This window comes from Desmodus rotundus, chromosome 3 (genome assembly GCF_022682495.2).
Source record: "Desmodus rotundus isolate HL8 chromosome 3, HLdesRot8A.1, whole genome shotgun sequence".
Lineage (NCBI taxonomy): Eukaryota > Metazoa > Chordata > Mammalia > Chiroptera > Phyllostomidae > Desmodus > Desmodus rotundus.
The window spans coordinates 23,117,020-23,135,593 of NC_071389.1; the positions used below are offsets into that span (position 1 = coordinate 23,117,020).

The 18,574-nt window shown below is 53.4% G+C and overlaps 1 protein-coding gene across 3 annotated transcripts in view; it reads right to left on the reverse strand.

Annotated features, from left to right (window-relative positions):
• The window catches only part of STK40 (serine/threonine kinase 40), a 35,611-nt gene that overhangs the window by 14,093 nt on the left and 2,944 nt on the right, over nucleotides 1–18,574 (reverse strand). Inside the window, exons 2-4 of one of the 3 annotated variants that reach the window (XM_024554580.4) lie at nucleotides 3,097–3,216; nucleotides 1,407–1,492; nucleotides 906–938 (exon numbers count right to left, since the gene is read on the reverse strand). In XM_024554580.4, the coding sequence (XP_024410348.1) occupies nucleotides 906–938; nucleotides 1,407–1,492; nucleotides 3,097–3,208 (231 nt within the window). In that variant the 5' untranslated portion in view covers nucleotides 3,209–3,216. Of the gene's footprint in view, nucleotides 1–905; nucleotides 1,050–1,406; nucleotides 1,493–3,096; nucleotides 3,217–18,574 lie in introns of all 3 variants that reach the window. The other 2 variants (XM_024554579.4, XM_024554581.4) reach the window with 2 other exon arrangements.

Genomic DNA, 18,574 nt, shown 5'->3' on the forward strand with positions numbered 1-18,574 from the left:
GAGGCATTCCGATTTATTTTACTCCAGGAAATCAAGCTTATAAGGCTTTTTACTGCTTGAAATAACCAGCATGACGAGAGCGCGAAGGGGCAGTGTGGTGCTCTGTACATTCTCATTCATCATCCCACCCACCGAGCAAGAGGAATCTCAGGCTTGGGGACCTAAGTGACTCGAGGGGGCTCACGCCACCCGAATCCAGGACTGCCGGCTCCCAAACCTGTATGCGCTCCCTGCCACCGCGCTGCCTTTCGTGTACTTAGTCCGCCCAAGCAAGGGGGCCCTGGCCAGAGCATCTGGCTGAGGGCGTTGCAGAGGCTCTGCTGGGTCCTGAGCAGGAGGCCTCCTGGGCCTGTGAGCCCACTTTTTTATTTCTGGAGACACAATTTCAGTTCTGCCCCAAGGAAGACTCTTTTCAGGGTACAAGTTGCTAATTAGTACCTTTCCTCGGGGACCTGGAACATCAGAGCACAGGGCTCAGGGACACTTGTTGAACAAACTGGAATGCCTGGGGAGGCAGAAGGACTGTTGGTAACAAAACAGCCAAGGTGGCTCCAAGTGCCTGTTCTCCTCCCTTCCATCCTGGCCTGGCCAATTCCTGACAATACCGTAGAAAGAGCCCGAGGTCTTCAAATGACTTCCTGCTTTCCTCTTTTCTCAGAAAAGTGGCTTTACAAAGAAAGGCTGTAAGATGCGAACTGTGCGCTTTGCTGCTGCGCTGTGACCGTCACAGCAGGAGAGCTGCAGGGCTGGCTCAGCCTGCCCTCCCGCCCACCGAGCCCAAGAAGTCCCGATGTGCCAGCATGAAGGGGTCGCAAGGGTGAGCTGCCCAGAGTACAGATGTGGCCCCAGCAAGTGCCAGCCCAGGGTGGGAGGACAGGGAGAGGAGGGGACAGGCAGCCACTCACCTGGAAGAGCCCGTGGTGGTGAACCACGCCGTCCTGCGTGTGGAGGAGGGAAAGCAGAGAGTACTCGGTGTGTAACAGCATCTTGCCTTGCCTCTCCTCTTGGCTTTCTATTCCTTGGTCCCCCCTCTCCTCAAGGGTAAGGATCTTTAGGAAGGCACACACACAAAAAAACAACAACCCCCAAAAACCTTACTTTTACCGAGCAGAATGGCCAGAACAGGAAAAGCAGATCACGTACTACCATGCAACACTTGCTCGCACACTCACACAAGCACCTACGAAGTGAACAGTTTTTCTTAATGTGACGGCGGTGTAATTTATGCACGGATAAAGCTCATTAAATCAAGAGTTGTTCAGAGAGAGGCTGTGAGCTTGATTGCTGCTCAGGAAGAAATGGTGCCACTCTTGCTCACAAGTGTAGGTGTGAAGGTGGAGAAAAGGGAGCCAGGCTGGCAGGATGGCCCGCGTCCCCAGTACGCCAACCCCCCACGCCTCGCTTACCTTTAGCTGATAGAAGTCATCTGTGCCATCCTTCCTCGCCAAACACTGCACAATGCTTGGCACCGGGGAGTTGCCCAGACGGGGACCTACGGCAGAGGGAGCAGCTGGCTTACCGAGCAGAAGCTCTGTCTACCGTGGCCCCATGTCGCCACGTGGTCTTTGGCTAGTCCTTCTCTGCAGGCAGGTGCCACAGTTCACACCCACTGAGCTCACTCCACAAAGTCCTTCTCACAGCCTCCCCGCCAAAACTGGGCGGTATGTGTGCACATCTGCCTGAGGCGCACCTGGCTCTTACAGGCACATTTCTCAAACAGAGGAGTTTTTCAGCAGTGGGAGCCGGCTGGACTCTGAGGAGCTGGTGTTAAAGAGAGCTCCTAGCTGCAACCTGCCCCTCTGAACCAGCAACTCCCGGTGAGAATCCAGGAAAACACAGCTCTAACCGGTACCCCTGGTAGTCCAATATAGCCACCTGATCCCGGTCCAAGTACCAGCGTTTGGGAACTTCTGTATTTCTGGAGATGTATACTACTTGTTGTCCTGTGACAGCACCCTGCCTGAGCTTTCAGAGAACATAAATCACATGTCACCATGTCACTGCCCTGCTAAAAACCCTTAACAGTGCTCGATTGCTCTTAATATGCAACCAAAACCCCTTTTGACCTCCCAGTCTTGCATGACTTGATTCCTACCCATCTTTCTAACTGGTTGTTTCCCCACTCTACTCACCATACTCCAGTTACACTGGCTTCTTAATTCCTAAGATATTAAACCCTGTTCTGCCTCTGGGCTTTTGAGTTAGCTGTTCCTTCTGTCCAGAAGGCTTTTCCCCTGCTTTTCACAAGGCTGGCTCCTTCGTATCCTCGGATCATAGAGAACCTTCCTTGGCTACACAGTCTCCAGGCCCTTCTCCCCCTCACATCACCTTGTCTGCTTGCTTCCACGCACTTACTGCCCCCAGGGGTGATCTGTGTGCTGTTTACTCTGTTTCTTTTCGCAACTAGAATGTTAGGTTCTGTGAGGCAGGAACGTGACTGTCTCATGCGCTGCTGGATCCCTGGCAAACAGCACAGGTCTGGCATGGAGTGGGCACCATTAACTCCTTGCTGGATGACTGGAGCTGGAACGACCCTGTGCCCATAAGTCCAGATGCTGTTCCCCCAGCAAAACTCACACGTGGTCTCTGGCTGCTAGGGGAGTCGGGGTCTTCAGAGCCCACCCAACCCGCAACCCTGAGCATAAGCAACCTGGACTTGCTTGGGCCTCTAACATCATGCAGAAAGGCCCTACTGCTCCTCTGGACCCCTGGGACACCTGATTCTATAGGATTTCTGTGCCAACTTTACAAGAAGTTTTAGGGGCTATACCAAACACTTTGTAAAATTAATCGTGTCCTCCAAGAATGATCCAAAAAATGCCTTGGATGATGGCCCCTGGAGTCTAATGCAGCTTGTATGCTTCCCGTGGGGGCATCCGGCGGGAAGAGATAGTCTAGCTCTCAGCGGAGACTGATCTAAGGCTGGTGTCGCTACAACAAAAGTGAGACTCTTGGTACAGGGTGACCTAAGGCCCCGGATCTTCCTCTGGCATAGAGACTGTAGTTAAGGTGGTGAAGCTGGGCCAGACCGAGAATGCCAGTGCGCCCGGGCCCTGTCCCCAGCACTCCCGCCCACCCGGTGGGGGAGAGGCTTACCCAGGATGAAAGGTCCAGCTCTCTTCGCATTATTTCCAGAAATCCCACTTCCTAGAGCCTTGGCCCTGGCCGACGTTTCCCCAGCTCCTCTGTCTGATGCTCTCCGCTTCATTCTCAGCTCTAGACAAGACAGAAAAGAGCCCCTCTCACTGAGCAAGTCAGCGAGTTTCCTTATGCTAACCCAGCCTCCAAGCCTCTGACTTGGCGATGCGTCACACAGCTGCTGCTGCCGCTGCCACCTCCTCCCCCTCCCAGAGGAGCACTGAAGGTTCCTGGTGACAAAGAACCTGGGCTCCTTTACTTGGGATTAATTAGGGACTCAAGGTGAATGTTCAAGGTAGCATGTACAGGCTACTGAGGCGGCAGCCAGCTTGCCTCAAAGGGGCTGGTCAAACGCAGAGGAGAACCCTAGGCTTTGTGCAGATGTAAATTGGGGTCCCCAAGAGACCATCACAGAGAGGAGAGCTGGCCTGGAATGGACTATTCCCAAAGTGAGGCTTTCCCCCCAAATACCTATCGCCCAGTGGCCTGAGGTGCTGATTCCTGGGTCCCACTCCTCCCCTGATGCTCTGATATCTGGGGTGTGGGCCCCAGGAAATGGCACGATGGATGTGAGGACTGAGGGATTCTTATGCCCACGACGTGTGTGGGTTACTGCTCTGAGGATCCCCTCCTCTCTCCAAGTCTCCTAGGCTCTGAGATCCTCTCAGTTGGAAGAACACCCCAAAGTTGTCAATGGGGAATTTGCTTTCTCTTCCCTTTTTCCAATTTTCAACACTTTAATTTATTTTAAAACAAAAACATACTGTGCTTTTAGGAGGCAATTAAGAGACACTAATGGAAGTTGTGATCACTTTGATCTCTTCCAGGGTTAAAATGAAAGGTTGAGCCCTGGCTGGTGTGGTTCAGTGGACTGAGCGCAGGTGAACCAAAAGGTCACTGGTTCAATTCCCAGTCAGGGCACATGCCTGGGTTGCCGGCCAGGTCCTCAGTAGGGGGTGTGTGAGAGGCAACCAATGGATGTATTGCTAGCACACTGATGTTTCCCTCCCTCTCTTTCTCCCTTCCTTCCCCCCTAAGAAATAAAATAAACAAAATCTTTTTTTTTTTTAAAGAAAGGTTGACACAGGAGCCAGATTCTAGGAGACATTAACCTGTAGAAATGAACTTAAACAAAAGAAAAAGAGAAAAAAAAGAGTCCGTCCTTGCAGCTCTCCACAGTTAACACCTCAGGTGGGGCAAGGAACAGATGCACACAGACGAGTTCCACAGAGAGGGCAGAGGGCCCCAGGGATGCCCAGGGCAGGCCGGCTGCCCAATCCCGAGGAGGCGTCCTGGCCCAGTGTGGGTGAGAGCGCTCAGGGGAAACTTCCCAGGGGAGGTGCTACTGGAGCGGGCCAGGCGAGGGGCCTGAGGAACAGACACACAAAGGTTAGAGCCGGCACATGAGCAGCCAACGCGCAGCAGTTTGTGTTGCTGGAGCGTAAAATATGAAGCAGGGAGTGGACAGAGGTGACCCAGAGAAGGGGTAAAGGCCGTATCGAGGGGGTCTGACAGCTGAGGCAGGAGTGGAACCTTTAGGGGCTGAACACTCAGCCCTAAACTTCTACAATTTTCTCCTTCATGTAAAAGTAACTGGCATTCCCTGCAGAAACATTAGGAAATGCGGATATGCTGCCCTGGCCGGGCAGCTCAGCTCATTAGAGCACCGTCCTAATACACGGAGGTTGTGCGTTCCATCCCCCGCCAGGGCACCTTCAAGAAGCAACCAATGAATGCATAAACAAGTGGAACAACAAATCATCCCTCTCCCTCCCTTCCCCTCTTTCTCTCTCAAATCAATTAAAACAAATTAAGAATATACAGATATGCAAAAATAAGAAAATAAGCAGCCGTGATCTCACTGCCCAGATGTAATTGCTGTTAACATTCAAGCAAACTTTCCTGTGTTTCCTGTGTACTTACTTTTTTCTTTTTTTAAGATTTTATTTACTTTTCAATAGAGGGGAAGGGAGGAAGAGAAACATCAATGTGTGGGTGCTTCTCATGTGCCCCCCCTACTGGGGACCTGGCCAGCAACCCAGGCATGTGCCCTGACTGGGAATCGAACTGGTAACCCTTTGGTTCGCAGGGTGACATTCAGTCCACTGAGCCACACCAGCCAGGGCTGCCTGGCTAACTTCTATGCAGCCCTTTCAACTTAAATATGACTTCCTCAGAGAAGCCTTCTCTGATATCCCCACCACCAGCGGGTCCCAGTTAGTCTCACTTGGTATCCTGCAATTTTTATATTTTCGCCCATAGCACTTTCTGCATTCTGTGACTATGTATTTATTTGTATGCTTTATATGCTTAGTGTCTTTCTCGCACTACTAGAAGAAACATTCCATGAGGAATAAAAAGAACATTGCTCCCCTAGTTCCAGGCCCAGCAGATGCTCTGTGAATGGCCTGATGCCCTCCCTCCAGTTGGTGATGGTTCTTACCAGGTCAGCAGCCCTGTGCAGAAGCTGCCCCTGCTCTACTGGATAAGCCACTTTCACGCCACTCTGGCCCTAGCCTCCTTCTTCCCCGGAGCACTAAGCCTCCCTCTTGTCCTGGTTCCCTGGAGAACACCGTGAGGGCCTCGCCGTATCTGTGTAGATGCTGCCTAGGCACCCCCGCACAGGCTTGGTCTAGACAACAGTTTGCTGGGAGCAGCTGCGACACAGACAATGAGTGGGCTCAGCCTGACCCCACCCACCCCACTCAAGATTCAACTCAAGCAAACGGCATGGGAACTGCTCCAAAATGTAGGCAGACAGAAGGATGGGAGCAGACGGGCAAAGAGAGGGAGAAGATGCTGCTGGCAGGGGAGAGGCAGCGAGGCTGCTTCCCTTCCTGAGCATCCCCTCATGTCACCCGAGCTGGCGAAAGCAAAGACAGCAGCCCGAGGCGGCAGGCCTGGGAAAGCAGAAGCTGCCACAGGCTCACCAGTGATGTGAGCAAAGACTCCTGAGGATAGACCCTCCTGGACTTCCTCCCCCACTGACGCACAGCCAGGGTGTGCCCACTTTCAAATCCTCCTGAAGTGTTCCCCTCCAGAGGCACACCTGCAAACGTCCCCACGGGGGAGGCCACTTTGAGGGATCCTGGCTTCCCAGTGAGATCTGTGATGTGGCAGCTCTGGCCATCCTGGTCTCAGAAGGACTTGGGGCTGGGCTCCTCCACAGACACTGGTCCTCAGGCCCAGCCTGGCTAAGGGGTGGCTGTTAGCTGGTGTTTCCTAGGCCCACTGCTCCACTCCCCAGGCACTTATCATTGTTCCTGGCTTGGAAGTCTCTGGAGCTTTAAATCTGTCAAGTATCCCGTGTGCTGTCCTTCCAGGCTGGTTCCCTTAGAACCTGGACTCAACAGGAAGCTCAGTGAGGCAACAGTGGGGTGAGGGAGGGCTGGGCAGGACTCGCTATGGCAGGGCACAGTTCTACATGGTGGATGTACCACCAACCCTAAAGCAGGTGGGCTGCAAAGAAAGATGGTACTGAGGCCTCCCAAGCTCAATCTTTCCTCAGCGCCACCCAACTACAAAGCAGCTAGAGCCTGGCCAGGGCAAGGAGGGGCCCCTCGCTCACACCAGCCGCATCCCCACAGGCCTCCACACAGGCACACAGAGCCAGAGCAAACCCCCACTCCCCACAAACACGAGGGGCACCTGCTGACATGCAAAAGTTCTGCATTCAACCTCATCCTAGGCTTTTTGCTCTGGGTTCCTGGAGAGATGGGTGACCTTGCAAACCAAGCAGGTGAAGGCAGAGTGCAAGGGGCAGTGCCCGCAAGGAGCAAACGGCAGACCTCGGCGTAGTGCGGCGCTTGCTGTGTGCGCATGTGTGACAACAGCAGCTTCTCTTTGCGCTCCTGCTAGGAGCCGAAGCCACCCATGTTCACGCTGTGCCTGTCGCAGCCCCCGTCCTACCCCCATGTTCCCTGGCTCCGTCATGATAAAACAAAACAGATGAAAAGTTCCTGAGCTGTGCAGGCTTCTGTCTTCTGCACTTGACCTCTGGCAGTGGCTACTGAAAGCAGGGCCCTGTACCTCTGTCCAGCCCACCTGGCACCTGGAAGTGTGCATAGAGCTCCACCCATCCCTGGCCTCAATCCTACTTGCCACGTGTTAAGGGGCTATGTGTCCAGACCCACAACAAATCCCAGGAAGAGGGCAGAGTGTCTGCCCACAGGACACGAAGGCAGCAGAGCAAAGTGGTTAGAGCGACGTGCCTTGGTGTTTTTCCTGCCGCAACGAAGAGAAAATTTGTACAGCACCCGGGGGGTGAAAGGACTGGGGGGCTCCAGGGGTCCTATGTGTGGCCCCATCCTGTGCCTCAGGCTGAAGGGATCATACTTTACCCTACATAACCCACACTGGCTGGGACCCTCTGAGTCAAAGCAAGCGTTTAGAGTGAGCCAAACCTGGGTGCAAAGCCCAGCACCATCACTTAGTAGTGATGAGATCTTGGACAAATTACTTATTCTGATCTACAAAACGGTGCGCAGTATCTACCTTCCAAGTTGGTCTACGGATAAGAGTGAGAGAGCCCACACAGAGCACCTTATTGATACTGTAAACGTTTGATGAACTGTGCTACTGTTAGCTTAAACACAGTGGCCTTGAATTTCTCCTGTCCAAAAAGAAGGGGATAGTTAGGTACCGAGTTAGGGAGGTGGGGAGCAGAAGAAACCAGATTAAAGGTTTGAGAGACCTTGAACCTGCTGTCTGCTGGCCTGAGATTACAGGAGGGGGTTCTGATGGCCAGACTGAGTGACGTGTTCAGCTCAGTGCGGGGAAGAGAAGAGGCCTGGGGTGAGCTGAGCTGCGGAGGAGCAGAGGGCTGTGGGCAGTGCCAGGCGCACGTGCCATAGTAGAGGGCGGAGTACAACTGTCTCGAGGACGGAGGGGAGCGCCTACTGTTCGGGCAGAGGCACACAGCGTCTCATCGTCCTGTTTTCTTCATTGGTCTATGAGGGAAGCAGAGGCTGGAGCACCAGCTGGCAATTATCAACGCGGAGTACAGTGAGGGACCGTCTAGCAGGATGAAGCCACTCCAAATGGGTCCTTCATTATGATCCAGTTGATGGAATTAAGACCTAGTACCTCTAGTCCAAGAGTCCTGGAGCAGGACGGGGGCAGGGGCACAGAGCGCACGTACTAGGCTGTAGAACTTTTACTGCCTAAGGACATAACTTCTAGGTATGTACATTTGTCAGAATGACTGAATGGTACAGTTAAAAGATCTGTGAAATTCACTGTGTGTAAATATACCTTAATTACTAAAAAAGCAAGCTGCCACTTAACCAAATGGTCAAGTTAATACCACACCACCACCAGCAGAACTGACATCACGTTACTGCTGCTATGATACACTTAGATGGATACAACATAACCTACATTATTTTCATTATTATTATTATTTTTTTTTACCAAAAAGGTATAAATCAGTCCTGATCATGAATCAAATCCAAACTGAGGCACATTCAACAAAACAGGCATGTATGCTTCAAAAACATCAATGTCAGAGAGTTTTTTTTAAAGGCTAAAGAACTGCCCTGGCCTGTGCGGCTCAGTTGGCTGGAGTGTCATCCGTAAATGAAAAGGTCACGGGTCTGAGCACTGGTCAGGGCACATGCTGGGAGCGTACACAGGTTCCGTTCCAGCTGGGGTGTGTGCGAGAGGAAACCGATCAATGTTTCTCTCTCTCTCTGCGCCCTTCCCTTCCCCTCTCTCTCAAATCCGTATGTCCTTGAGGATTAAAGAAAAGAAAAAAAAGGCTGAAGAACTATTCTAGACTGAAGGAGACTAAAGACCTCTGACAAGTAAATGTGATGGGTTGTCCTTGGAGTGGGGGGTTATAAAGCATATGCCTGGGCAGTTGGCAAAATCTCAATATGAACTATATATTAGATAACAGTATTGTATTGCCGTTAAATTTCCTGAATTCGGAAACTGCATTCTGGAATAACACAGGACACAGGAGAATGTCCCTGTTTTTAGGTGACAGATGCTAGCATTTGGCATGGAAGGGTCCTAATGTCTGTAATTTACTCTCAGGTGCCTGGAGACAGAGAAAGTACAACCTTCCGAAAACGCTCCCAAGACCCGGGAGGAATATGCTGTCCAGAGTCACAGGTTCGGAGGGATTGCTGGTGGGTACACAGCCTGCAGAGCAGAACCTGGAATCTCATGCTTGTTGGGCAGGGCCAGCCTGGTATGAACAGTTCAGTCTTGACTGTCCCCCTCCCTTCCTCACCCCAAACACTGTGCAAAAGGAATGGGGGGGAGGGAGTTGGGGGTGTGGGAAAAAGGCCTTTGTGCAATCTCCAGGCCTGCCACCTGGGGGCGTCTTTCTGCAGCACATCTTCAAAGGGTTTCTCCTGGCACCAGGTTCAAGGGGATGGGGCACACTGCTCTCCCCATCAGGCTGATCAGGAAGGATGCATTAGAAGACCCCACCTCCGCTACCGGTACAACTGGGGCTGGACAACAGACTCCAGCAGGCTGCACTTGCTCCCCTGCTGGGGGACCTGCCTCTGCTGCGGGGGTCCTCCAATGTTCCCAGGAAGAAGCAAACTCCTCAGTGAGCCTGGCCAGACCCAGGCTACTTCTCCAGCGTCACTGCCCTTATATGCCTCCTAAATCCAGCCACACCAAATGACTCACAGTTCCCTGACTGTGCCATGCACACCCTTGCCCTGCCCTCCTCTCTCTGGCTGGTTTGTCCTTCTCCCTGGTCCTCACTTGTCACCTTCTGTAGCAAGTCCTCTACTCCTCCAGCTCCTACAGCACCTGAGCACATACCTCTGGCCCCTCCCGCTGTGCTAGGACCATTGGTTTACTTGTCTGATGACCTCCTACCCCAGTCTGTGGGCGCTCCTTTGGGAGCAACCCCAACTCACCTATGCCTCCCTGCACCCCGCCCAGTGCCTGGCAAACTGCTGAGTGGGAAAATACAGAGTGTAGAACTGTCTGTTGTGCACCCAGAAGGCACTAAAGCCCATCCTGGGGCAGGGGACAGAGCTTGAGATCACCCGACTACAGGTCAGGGGTTAAAGTGGGACCCAGGAGAAAGTATGAATGGCCCACCAGCTAATGGCAGCAGAGGTGCTGGGAAGAGTTTGTCCAGGAAAAGTGTCCTGTCAGAAACGGCCGGATGCCTGAGGCAAGGCATTCTGGGCTGGCTAACTGCCAGGGGTGGTGCTTAGACAGTGCGGGCAGCTGGCGACAGCCTCCCCGGAGGAATGGGACCAGCATGTGCAGCTCGGGCCCACCCCCTCACTGGCACTGGGAAGACCAGCCCCCTTTTTGCTGAATTCAGCTAGAAGACATGCTTTCCTGGAGCAAGATGTGGGAGCCTGGGAGTACCCGGCCTGGCCGGCCCCCTCCACCAGCGACACATCCTAGAGTGAAGGTTCTTCTGCTGGTCAGAAACATTCTGGCCACTCTCACTTCCCCCAGAAAAGAGAACTTCTGGCCCAGCCTGTATGTAGCTGGCTGCACTTGAAATGACTCGACAGAACCGAGGTGAGCAGGGGGAGATCTGAAGACGCGATCGGACCAAGACGACCAGTGGACCCGTGTTTTACAGACAGACCCCTCCACACCAGAGTGCTGCCGGGTCCCGCCACACTCCCCGGGCCCCTTTCTGGGTGGTGAATTTCAGGCTCAGAACCCACTGCAAGGCCCACACCCTCACATGGATGAACTTTTGTACAAGGCTTTACAGCTTACAAAGCCCTTTCAAATACGCTACTGCAACTGATTGCTCTCCCCCTTCCAGAACACATTTTCTAGAAGAAGAAACTGAGGCTCAGAAGTACTCCGAGAACTGCTTAAAGCCTTCTGGCTAGTTGTTGAAAGAGGTCACCTATGTGAACACAGGTTTCCAATTCTGAACCCCACATGTTGCTAACTGACCACACTGCTCCCTCAGCAGCTCTTTCGCTACCTGATGCCGGCTGTGGTTCTAGGAGTGCCAACCACAGAACGGACAGTACCCTCTGGACTTCCTCAGAAGCAATCGTTCTCCTGGAATCAGGGAGTGGCCAAGCCAGAAAGCTGCAGGTGAGCAGGAAGAGAGGGCCATGCTTGTCCCTGGAGAAGGAGGCGTTTCAGGGCCCCCTGGAGAAAAGAGCTGTGTCCGGGGTCACTGACACATTCTCCCACCAGCTAACAAGGCAGTGTGTCCCCCTGCCTCCCTGACCGAGCTTCCTGACTCTGGGAGTCACCCCCACTGCACCTCAATACTCACAGGTAGGTGCTTCCACCAGCGCCAACCTCCCTACAGGCCTATTCTCCATCTACAAAGGCAACCCACGGAACCAAGAGGGATCCACGGAACCGAGTGTTTCAGACCTCGGACCAGTTACTCAAATGTCAGCTAGGAGAGCGAGATGAATTCTGGAATCAGGTAGCCCGGTTTCAAATTTCAGCTCCCCTCACTCACTTGCTTTGTGACCCTGAAGTAGTGACCAACACTCTGTGAGAGTCACCTCCACTCGGTGGGCCTCAGTTTCCTCACCTTTAAAAGTGGGATGACCGAGGGACCAGAGAGGACCTTGTGGCTCTCTGGTGGTCGTGGGGCTGTGCTGGCTAAAAGGCGAGTGTTCCCTGCTGCAAGCTGCGGTAACCTTCCTGGTGACAAGTCCTTCCAGGCGAACACCTTTTTAACTATCATTTGCCAGGAGCTGTTCTTACCGTTTCCTAGATTTTCTCTAATTCTCACAACTTTATGAAGGAAAGAGTTCTCCCTTGTGTTGCTGACAAGCCAAAGCCTAGAGATCCTGGCCCAGCTCGGGGCGGAGGCTGCCTACCGTCTGCGCTCTTCTGCTCCCGCCAGCAGGCAGGAAGGGGGCTCTGCTGAGGGCTTCTCCTTTCGGTTGGAGTGACAGCCGTCTCTGAGGCAGGCAGGAACCTTCTCCCTGGCAGCTGCAGGCTACAGGCAATCTCCCCAGGAAGCCCCGGGAAGCCATTTGCTTCTGAGCTCAGATGGATGCTGAGGAGATGGGGAGGAGGATTAGTAATCCCCGCTACAGCCCGGGCTCCCTGATGACAAAGATTCATGCCTGGGCTGTCATCTTCGATGTTCCAGAACAGCATGCTGGGTTTGTTCCTCTTTAAAATGCAGGATATGTATAGCTCCGGCGTGGCAAGAATACATAACATCACGCCGTTCTCCAAACCTGAACGTCACTGCCTTGGGGGTACCAAGGGAACTGCTGCTTCTACCCCAAGCTCCCTCTTGTCGCGCAGGGCGAACCCCACGCCCTGGAGCCCGGCTCTTGGCCATGTGGGAGAGTACCTGCAGCAGCCAGGGAGGAAGTGACTCAGCCCGGTGGGAAGTGGGAGGGGCAGCAGAAAGAGGGCCCTGTGCTTGGCTGCTCCCCCTCAGTCCTCTGTCACTGCCTCTCTCACAGGACTCCAGCGGGCTGAGTGCACAGTCCCGGGGGCCTGCAGGGGCCTGAAGACCCCCCTGCTCACAGGAAGCCCAGTGTCTGCAGCTCCAGGTTCAGCTCCAGTCTCCTCCAGGAGGCAAGGTCTTGCTCTCTCTCAACACACACACACACACACACACACACACACACACACACACACACACACACACACGACATTACATTACGTAATCAGCGATGCCCCTCCTCACCCCTCTGCCCTGAGGAGAAGGAGGAAGTCCCACTGGGCTCCTCTGTGGTCTCCGTGAAGGCTGGGGTGGGGAGGGGGGGCAGACTGGAGGCTAAGGGCCCCTGACCAGGGGGTGTGCCTCTGAATGATTCTGGGAGAAAGGCTCCAGGCCTGGGCACACAGAGGTGGGACAGCAGACCCCTCTGGGGAAAAGATAAATGGCGTGAGAAACCAGTTCCTGCGGAGGGGTCATAGGACTTCACCAGCAGTCACTCTAAAAGCCACCAGAGCAGAATCCAGGGCAGCTTTGCCAGCCCTGCCACCACCTCACTCCTCCCAAGGGCCTCCGGAAGCAGCTGATGTGACAACAAATAATCTGTCACTGTGTGTGGGCGTCAGAGGAGGAAGGGACAGACTTAATCGTTCTTTCTCAAGCGGTGCTGCCCTGGTATCTCCCACCCAGAGAAGCAGCCTGGGGAAGCAGCGAAGCACACTGGCTTGGGAGACATTCCTGGTGGACCCTTGGCTCACGTGGGGTGGGGGGCTTCTGCAATGCGCAGTGATGGCAGACTGAGGCACTGACAGCCCTCCCGTCAACTAGGGGGACCCTGGCGTGAATGCACAATAGGGGGTCCCTCGGCACAAATCATCAGCTACTGCTCTGTGCAGTGACTGAGCCCGCGAACAAGGCCTGCTGCAGTGTCCCGTTGGACTTCAGGTTCTTGCCACTCACAACGGTCCACATCAGGCATGGAGAATGCAGCAAGCAAGTAGAGAGGGGCTGGCCGAGTCTCAGGGCCATCTTTGTGTCCACTGTGTGCCCTGGACACAGTTTCTCTGCTCTCAGTCTCCCACCTCGAGGAGGGGGACAGTGAAGTCCCACACAGGGTTTCCCTGCGGCCTGCCAGGAGCCCAAGTGCGGGAGGCACCAGACGAATACTATTTCCTCCTACCCCAGACTTCCATAGCAACTGATGGGAAAGCCCAGGCCAGGCCCAGGTATCTGGGATTCTCTGTCTTTACACTGTTTCTAACAGCAAAACTCACTACGGTCATCCTGTGAGAAAGGCAATTTGGACTGCGGCCAGCAAACTGCCTTTCCTTAACTGCCTCTATCAAAAATTCAATTAAATTTCACAACTTTGACAATGAACAATACAGCTCACTTTCTGCAGTTTTGCTGAATGCTGCTGGCTGTGGCTGCTCAGAGGGACAAGGTTGCAGAGGCACACTTGGCCATCAGAGTGCCCCTGCGTGGGCCGTTCAGAGGGGAGGGCCGGCAAGAGGGCCTCAGCTGCTCTGAGCCTGAGAGGCCAGCCACAGCCTGCCCCGGGGCCACAGGCCACCGTGGACGGACACACACTGTGTGCTGGCAAGCGCACGCTCACTGCACATGTGCTCGTCTCTCGAGAAGGTGAGCTCCCCAGATAGCACCTGGGGTCTCGTCCACCTGAGAACCCCTGCACAGGCCCAACAGGTGCACAGGTGACAACGCATAAAATGACAGCCAACAAGGTAAAAGGAGGTGCACACATCTCAGGCACAGCGATTCCAGTTCTAGGGATTTATCCTACAGATACGCTCACACAAATTCACAAAGGTTAATCGCAGAAAAAAACAAAATCACGAAAGACGAAACCACAAAAATCAAAACGCCCCCACTCCCCAGACAGGAAACAATCTAAATGTCCACCAAGAGGGGACTGGTTCACTACGTCACGTTCCACCCAGACAACAGAATACTGTGCAGTCTTTAAGACTAAAGCCACACCAGCTGATAAAGATGTCGACGATACATCACACTTTAAAAAGGCAAAATACAGTACTACTTGTATAATATGATCCCACTTGAGAAAAAGAAAAAGACTAGAGACACTTTTGAATATGCACAGGAAATTTCCAGAAGAAACTTAACAATGGATACCGCCAGGCAGTGGAACTAGGGGCCCAAGCAGAGGAGGGAGAGTTTTGCTTTACATTCTTCTACATTGTTTAACTATTTTACCATAGACTACTATAATAATTTGTAAAAATCTAAAAACGTTCTGACCCCATTCAAACTGTGAAGAGCGCAGTGGCGCCAGGGGAAGGAGGGCCTCAGGGAAGGCTCACGGAGGGAGCCTGGCACCGGGACATGCGTGTGAGAGGAAGCGCCCTGCATCGGGGCCTGTGTGCTGACGCCAGGCTATAGCAGGAGAGCGGGGGCAGGAGGGACAAAATCACCACTCCTGGTGTACTTCCGTTCTCCCAGGTGACGTGTAAACATGGGGAACTCCCTGCTTGCCACCTGGTATCCATACAGGCTGGGAGGACCACCAAACCGTTCAAACAGGAGACCTGGAGGCTGGCTCATGATGCTGTTTTGGGGACACAAACAGACCTGCCTGCAAAGAGCTCACCCACCTGGGCCTCTCACTAGAGTGAGCTCCTGGGCCCCGACGGCAGGCTGGCACCAGGCTGAACCTGCTCTAGATGGGAACACCTCATGTCTAATCCTCATTCCTCTCTCTGCAGCAAGAAGCATACGTCCACTTGAGAGAGGAGGACATGGGTTCAGGATAGGAAGTGACTTGTTCAAGGTCACTCAGCTAGGAAGTGGCAGGACTGGGTTCAGAAGCCAGGTGTGATCTGAGCCTAAGTCCTTAACTGCGGGCTGACGTGGCTGAAGGTCTCCTAACCCACCGCTCCCAGGGCAGGGGGAGGGCAGTGGCAGTTCCCACCCTTCTGGCAAAGCGCAGATTGCTTCAGCTTTGTCAGGTCCCTTCCAGCTCTGTGGCTCTAGGAGTCCCAGACTCCATGTGGCTGGGCTCCCTGGGACCAGAGTCTGGCCAGGATGGAGGAATGGGATGGCATGGGTTCCAGAGTCACACAAGTGTGGGGCGGAAATCCCGCTCTGCCCTTGCTGGCTGTGTAACAGCGGACAGGTTTCTTAACCCCCCCGAGCCTGGGGTTCTCCTCTGTAAGAGAAATAAACCTTACTTCCTTAAATGTGAGAAGGATTCAATATGTACTGCAGGGTGCTTAGCCGAGGACCTGGAAGATAGCAGGGATCCTTGTTTTTTGGCTATTTTCCTCCCATTCCTTCAGGAGAGACCACTTTGGGAGAAGAGTCAGAGAAGAACACACCCTGTAGAACTTGCCCCAAGCACAGCAACGCCACAGAAGCTCCTTATCTACGGTAAAAAGGAGCAGGACTCTTGTTCTCCAGAGCTGCAGATGCCAGCACTGGGGTTCCAAAAGTCCCACAGGATTCTGAGCTACACTAGTCCCGAGGTCTCTCCCAAGAGAATCAACTGAGTCTCTCCCTAAAAGCACCTGCTGTTCCCTTATCACACCTTGAACAACCTCTGCCCTAAACCCAAAGACAAATGACAGGCGCACCAGTACGCCTCTTGACAATGCCCACGGCAATGTCCAGGCCACTTTCTCTTCCGTCTGGTCCCTTGGGTCACAGATTCCCTAAAGGCTAAAGATCCTCCATCTCCTCTGTCAAGTAGATGGCAGTGTATAAGCACATTTACAGGGGACAGCTTCATTCTGAATGACAAGAACCCCTCTCGGTTTTGCTCCCTCTTGCTTTCTAACAACCGGAGTTTCTTTAACTCATCAGGCCTGTATACTGCCACACTGCCATACTTGGAGGTCGAAACTCACGCCCAAGACAGGTTGCCATTAGCCAGAAGAGGATGACCACCCCTGGGCTGTAGCCCCCTCCGGAAGGGGGACCTCAACCCCAAAACATTACTTTTGCTTGCTGGGTGAAAAGCAGGCTGTTTCAGTCTATTATAAGGGGGCCTGGGAACTCTTTAAATAATAATAATAAAAGGTACTTTTTGAAGGAGCAACCCCTCTTCTAGAATTTATTCTGCAGATACCTATGCTCATATGAATACAGAGAGTCACTTCAGCTTTGTCTGAAGAGCAAAAGACAGAAAATCACCTAAGTGCATCAGAAGAGAACTTGTTGGATAAATCACATCCACGATGACCACACAGCGCGGCCCCGAGCGATCCAGACGTGCGCAAACCAAAGTGGAACCATCTCCAGGACAGTGAGTAAACCGAGCGCGCAATAGCATACTTTCCCCTTTGGGGGTCTTTCGATCACAGATCTGAGGATATACAGGGCTGCTGTGGGTGGGGAGACCTTCAAAGCCACAGCCTCACCTGAGCAGGTGGAGGAGAAAGAAATGCTCTTAATTTGGGCCCCTTTCTTTTCCACACCACAAGTGCCAGCATAAACCCTGCGGAGAGCCCTGCAGTTCCAAAGGGCCTGTCTGAAGCCTCGCCAACAGCACATCCCTCTCCACGGCCCAGCCCCATTCAGGTCTAGCTCTGCACTCCCCTTGAGCTCTGGAGGACAGAGGCACTTCCCTTGTGGTTCTGAGTGGGTCCTGGGTAGCTTCTGGCCGACACCTCCCCTTCCCCTTCCTGAGACGAGGGACTGAGTCTGCTCTGCTGACCCAGCCTCTGGAGTAACTGCAATCTCACGGTTTCTTTCTAGATAAGATCTCCAGGGAGCAGGGGAAAGCCATCTCTCCTGAGGGCAGCTGCTGTGCAAGATCCTATCAGTCTGTCACTTGCTGCATGACTGTGGACAGTGTCAGACTGGAGGGCTGTTTTCTAGGGCCGTTTGAAGGCTGCAGAAATCAGGGGAGTTTCTGAAACACTGAAGCAGTTCACCTCCCTGGGCAAACCTGGCCAGAGGAAAGGTGAATGAAGGGAAGCTGCCCTTCTCTCAGGCACTGACGCACAAAACCAGAGGGAAGCCTGGCCCAGGGCCAGACAGGGTGCCACAGACTTCACAGCTGATCCTGCCCTGTGAGTGCGTGCAGGGCGTACTGAATGGAGCTGGTTGATTCCCTGGTCATTGTCTTCTCCCAAGCTGTCCTATCTCTGCACTATCATTCACTCTGTCCCCCAAACCAGGAACCTCAGGGTCACCTGCCGCCACTGCTCCTCCCTCAGCCATCACTTCCAAATACTACCAGAATCCAGTTGATTTCCCTCAACACAGCCTGTTCTCTGCCCTGATCCAGGCCCCCAGTAGCCCTTGCTTTGATTATTGCAACAGCTTCCTGCGGGGACTCCAGACTCGTTCTCTCCCCAATCCACCCTCCACCCACAGTCAGAGTGCTCTCGAAAGAGGCAGGTCTAATATTCTGTCCTCTTAAAGCATCCCATCACCAACAGAATCATTAGTTCAAGCATTTTAGCACTGGTGCCTACTTCTCCAGCACGTCCCACAGCCAGGGACGCCCTGCGCTAGAACCTCCATGGTTCCACACCATGCACATTCACCAGCACACAGCCAGGCCTGTGGCATGCTGCTCCCCTGCCTGGAGTGCTTCATGAGCCCTCAGAAAACTCTACTCACCCTCCAAGATTTAATTTAAGCTCTGAGGACTCTCCAGCTCTCCCCAATCTTCTCCTCATCCTCCACGGGAATCAGTCAGTCCTCTGGGTTCCTACTGCATGCTGCACAGGCTTCTGTGAGAGACTTGCAAACTCCATGCTCGTGTTCATTGGTTAGGAGCTCGCCCTGCCCCTGCTACCTACCTTTCTGTTCTCCTTCTGCTCCCCTCCACCCCCTCCAGACCCTAACCCACCTCCCCCAACCCAGCACACTCACAGCAGCCCATGGGAGCTCGTGTGTGTGGAACTTGGGTTCTGGATCTTGAGCCACAGGACATACCAACGTGTGAGACATTTCTTGCTGATGCTAATTCAGACGCCGGACTAGGGTCAGCAACAGGGACACGCATGGAAGAAACGCTAAATACTTTTTCTCGTACTTTAAAACACAAATTTTCCCTTGGCGTTTCTATTT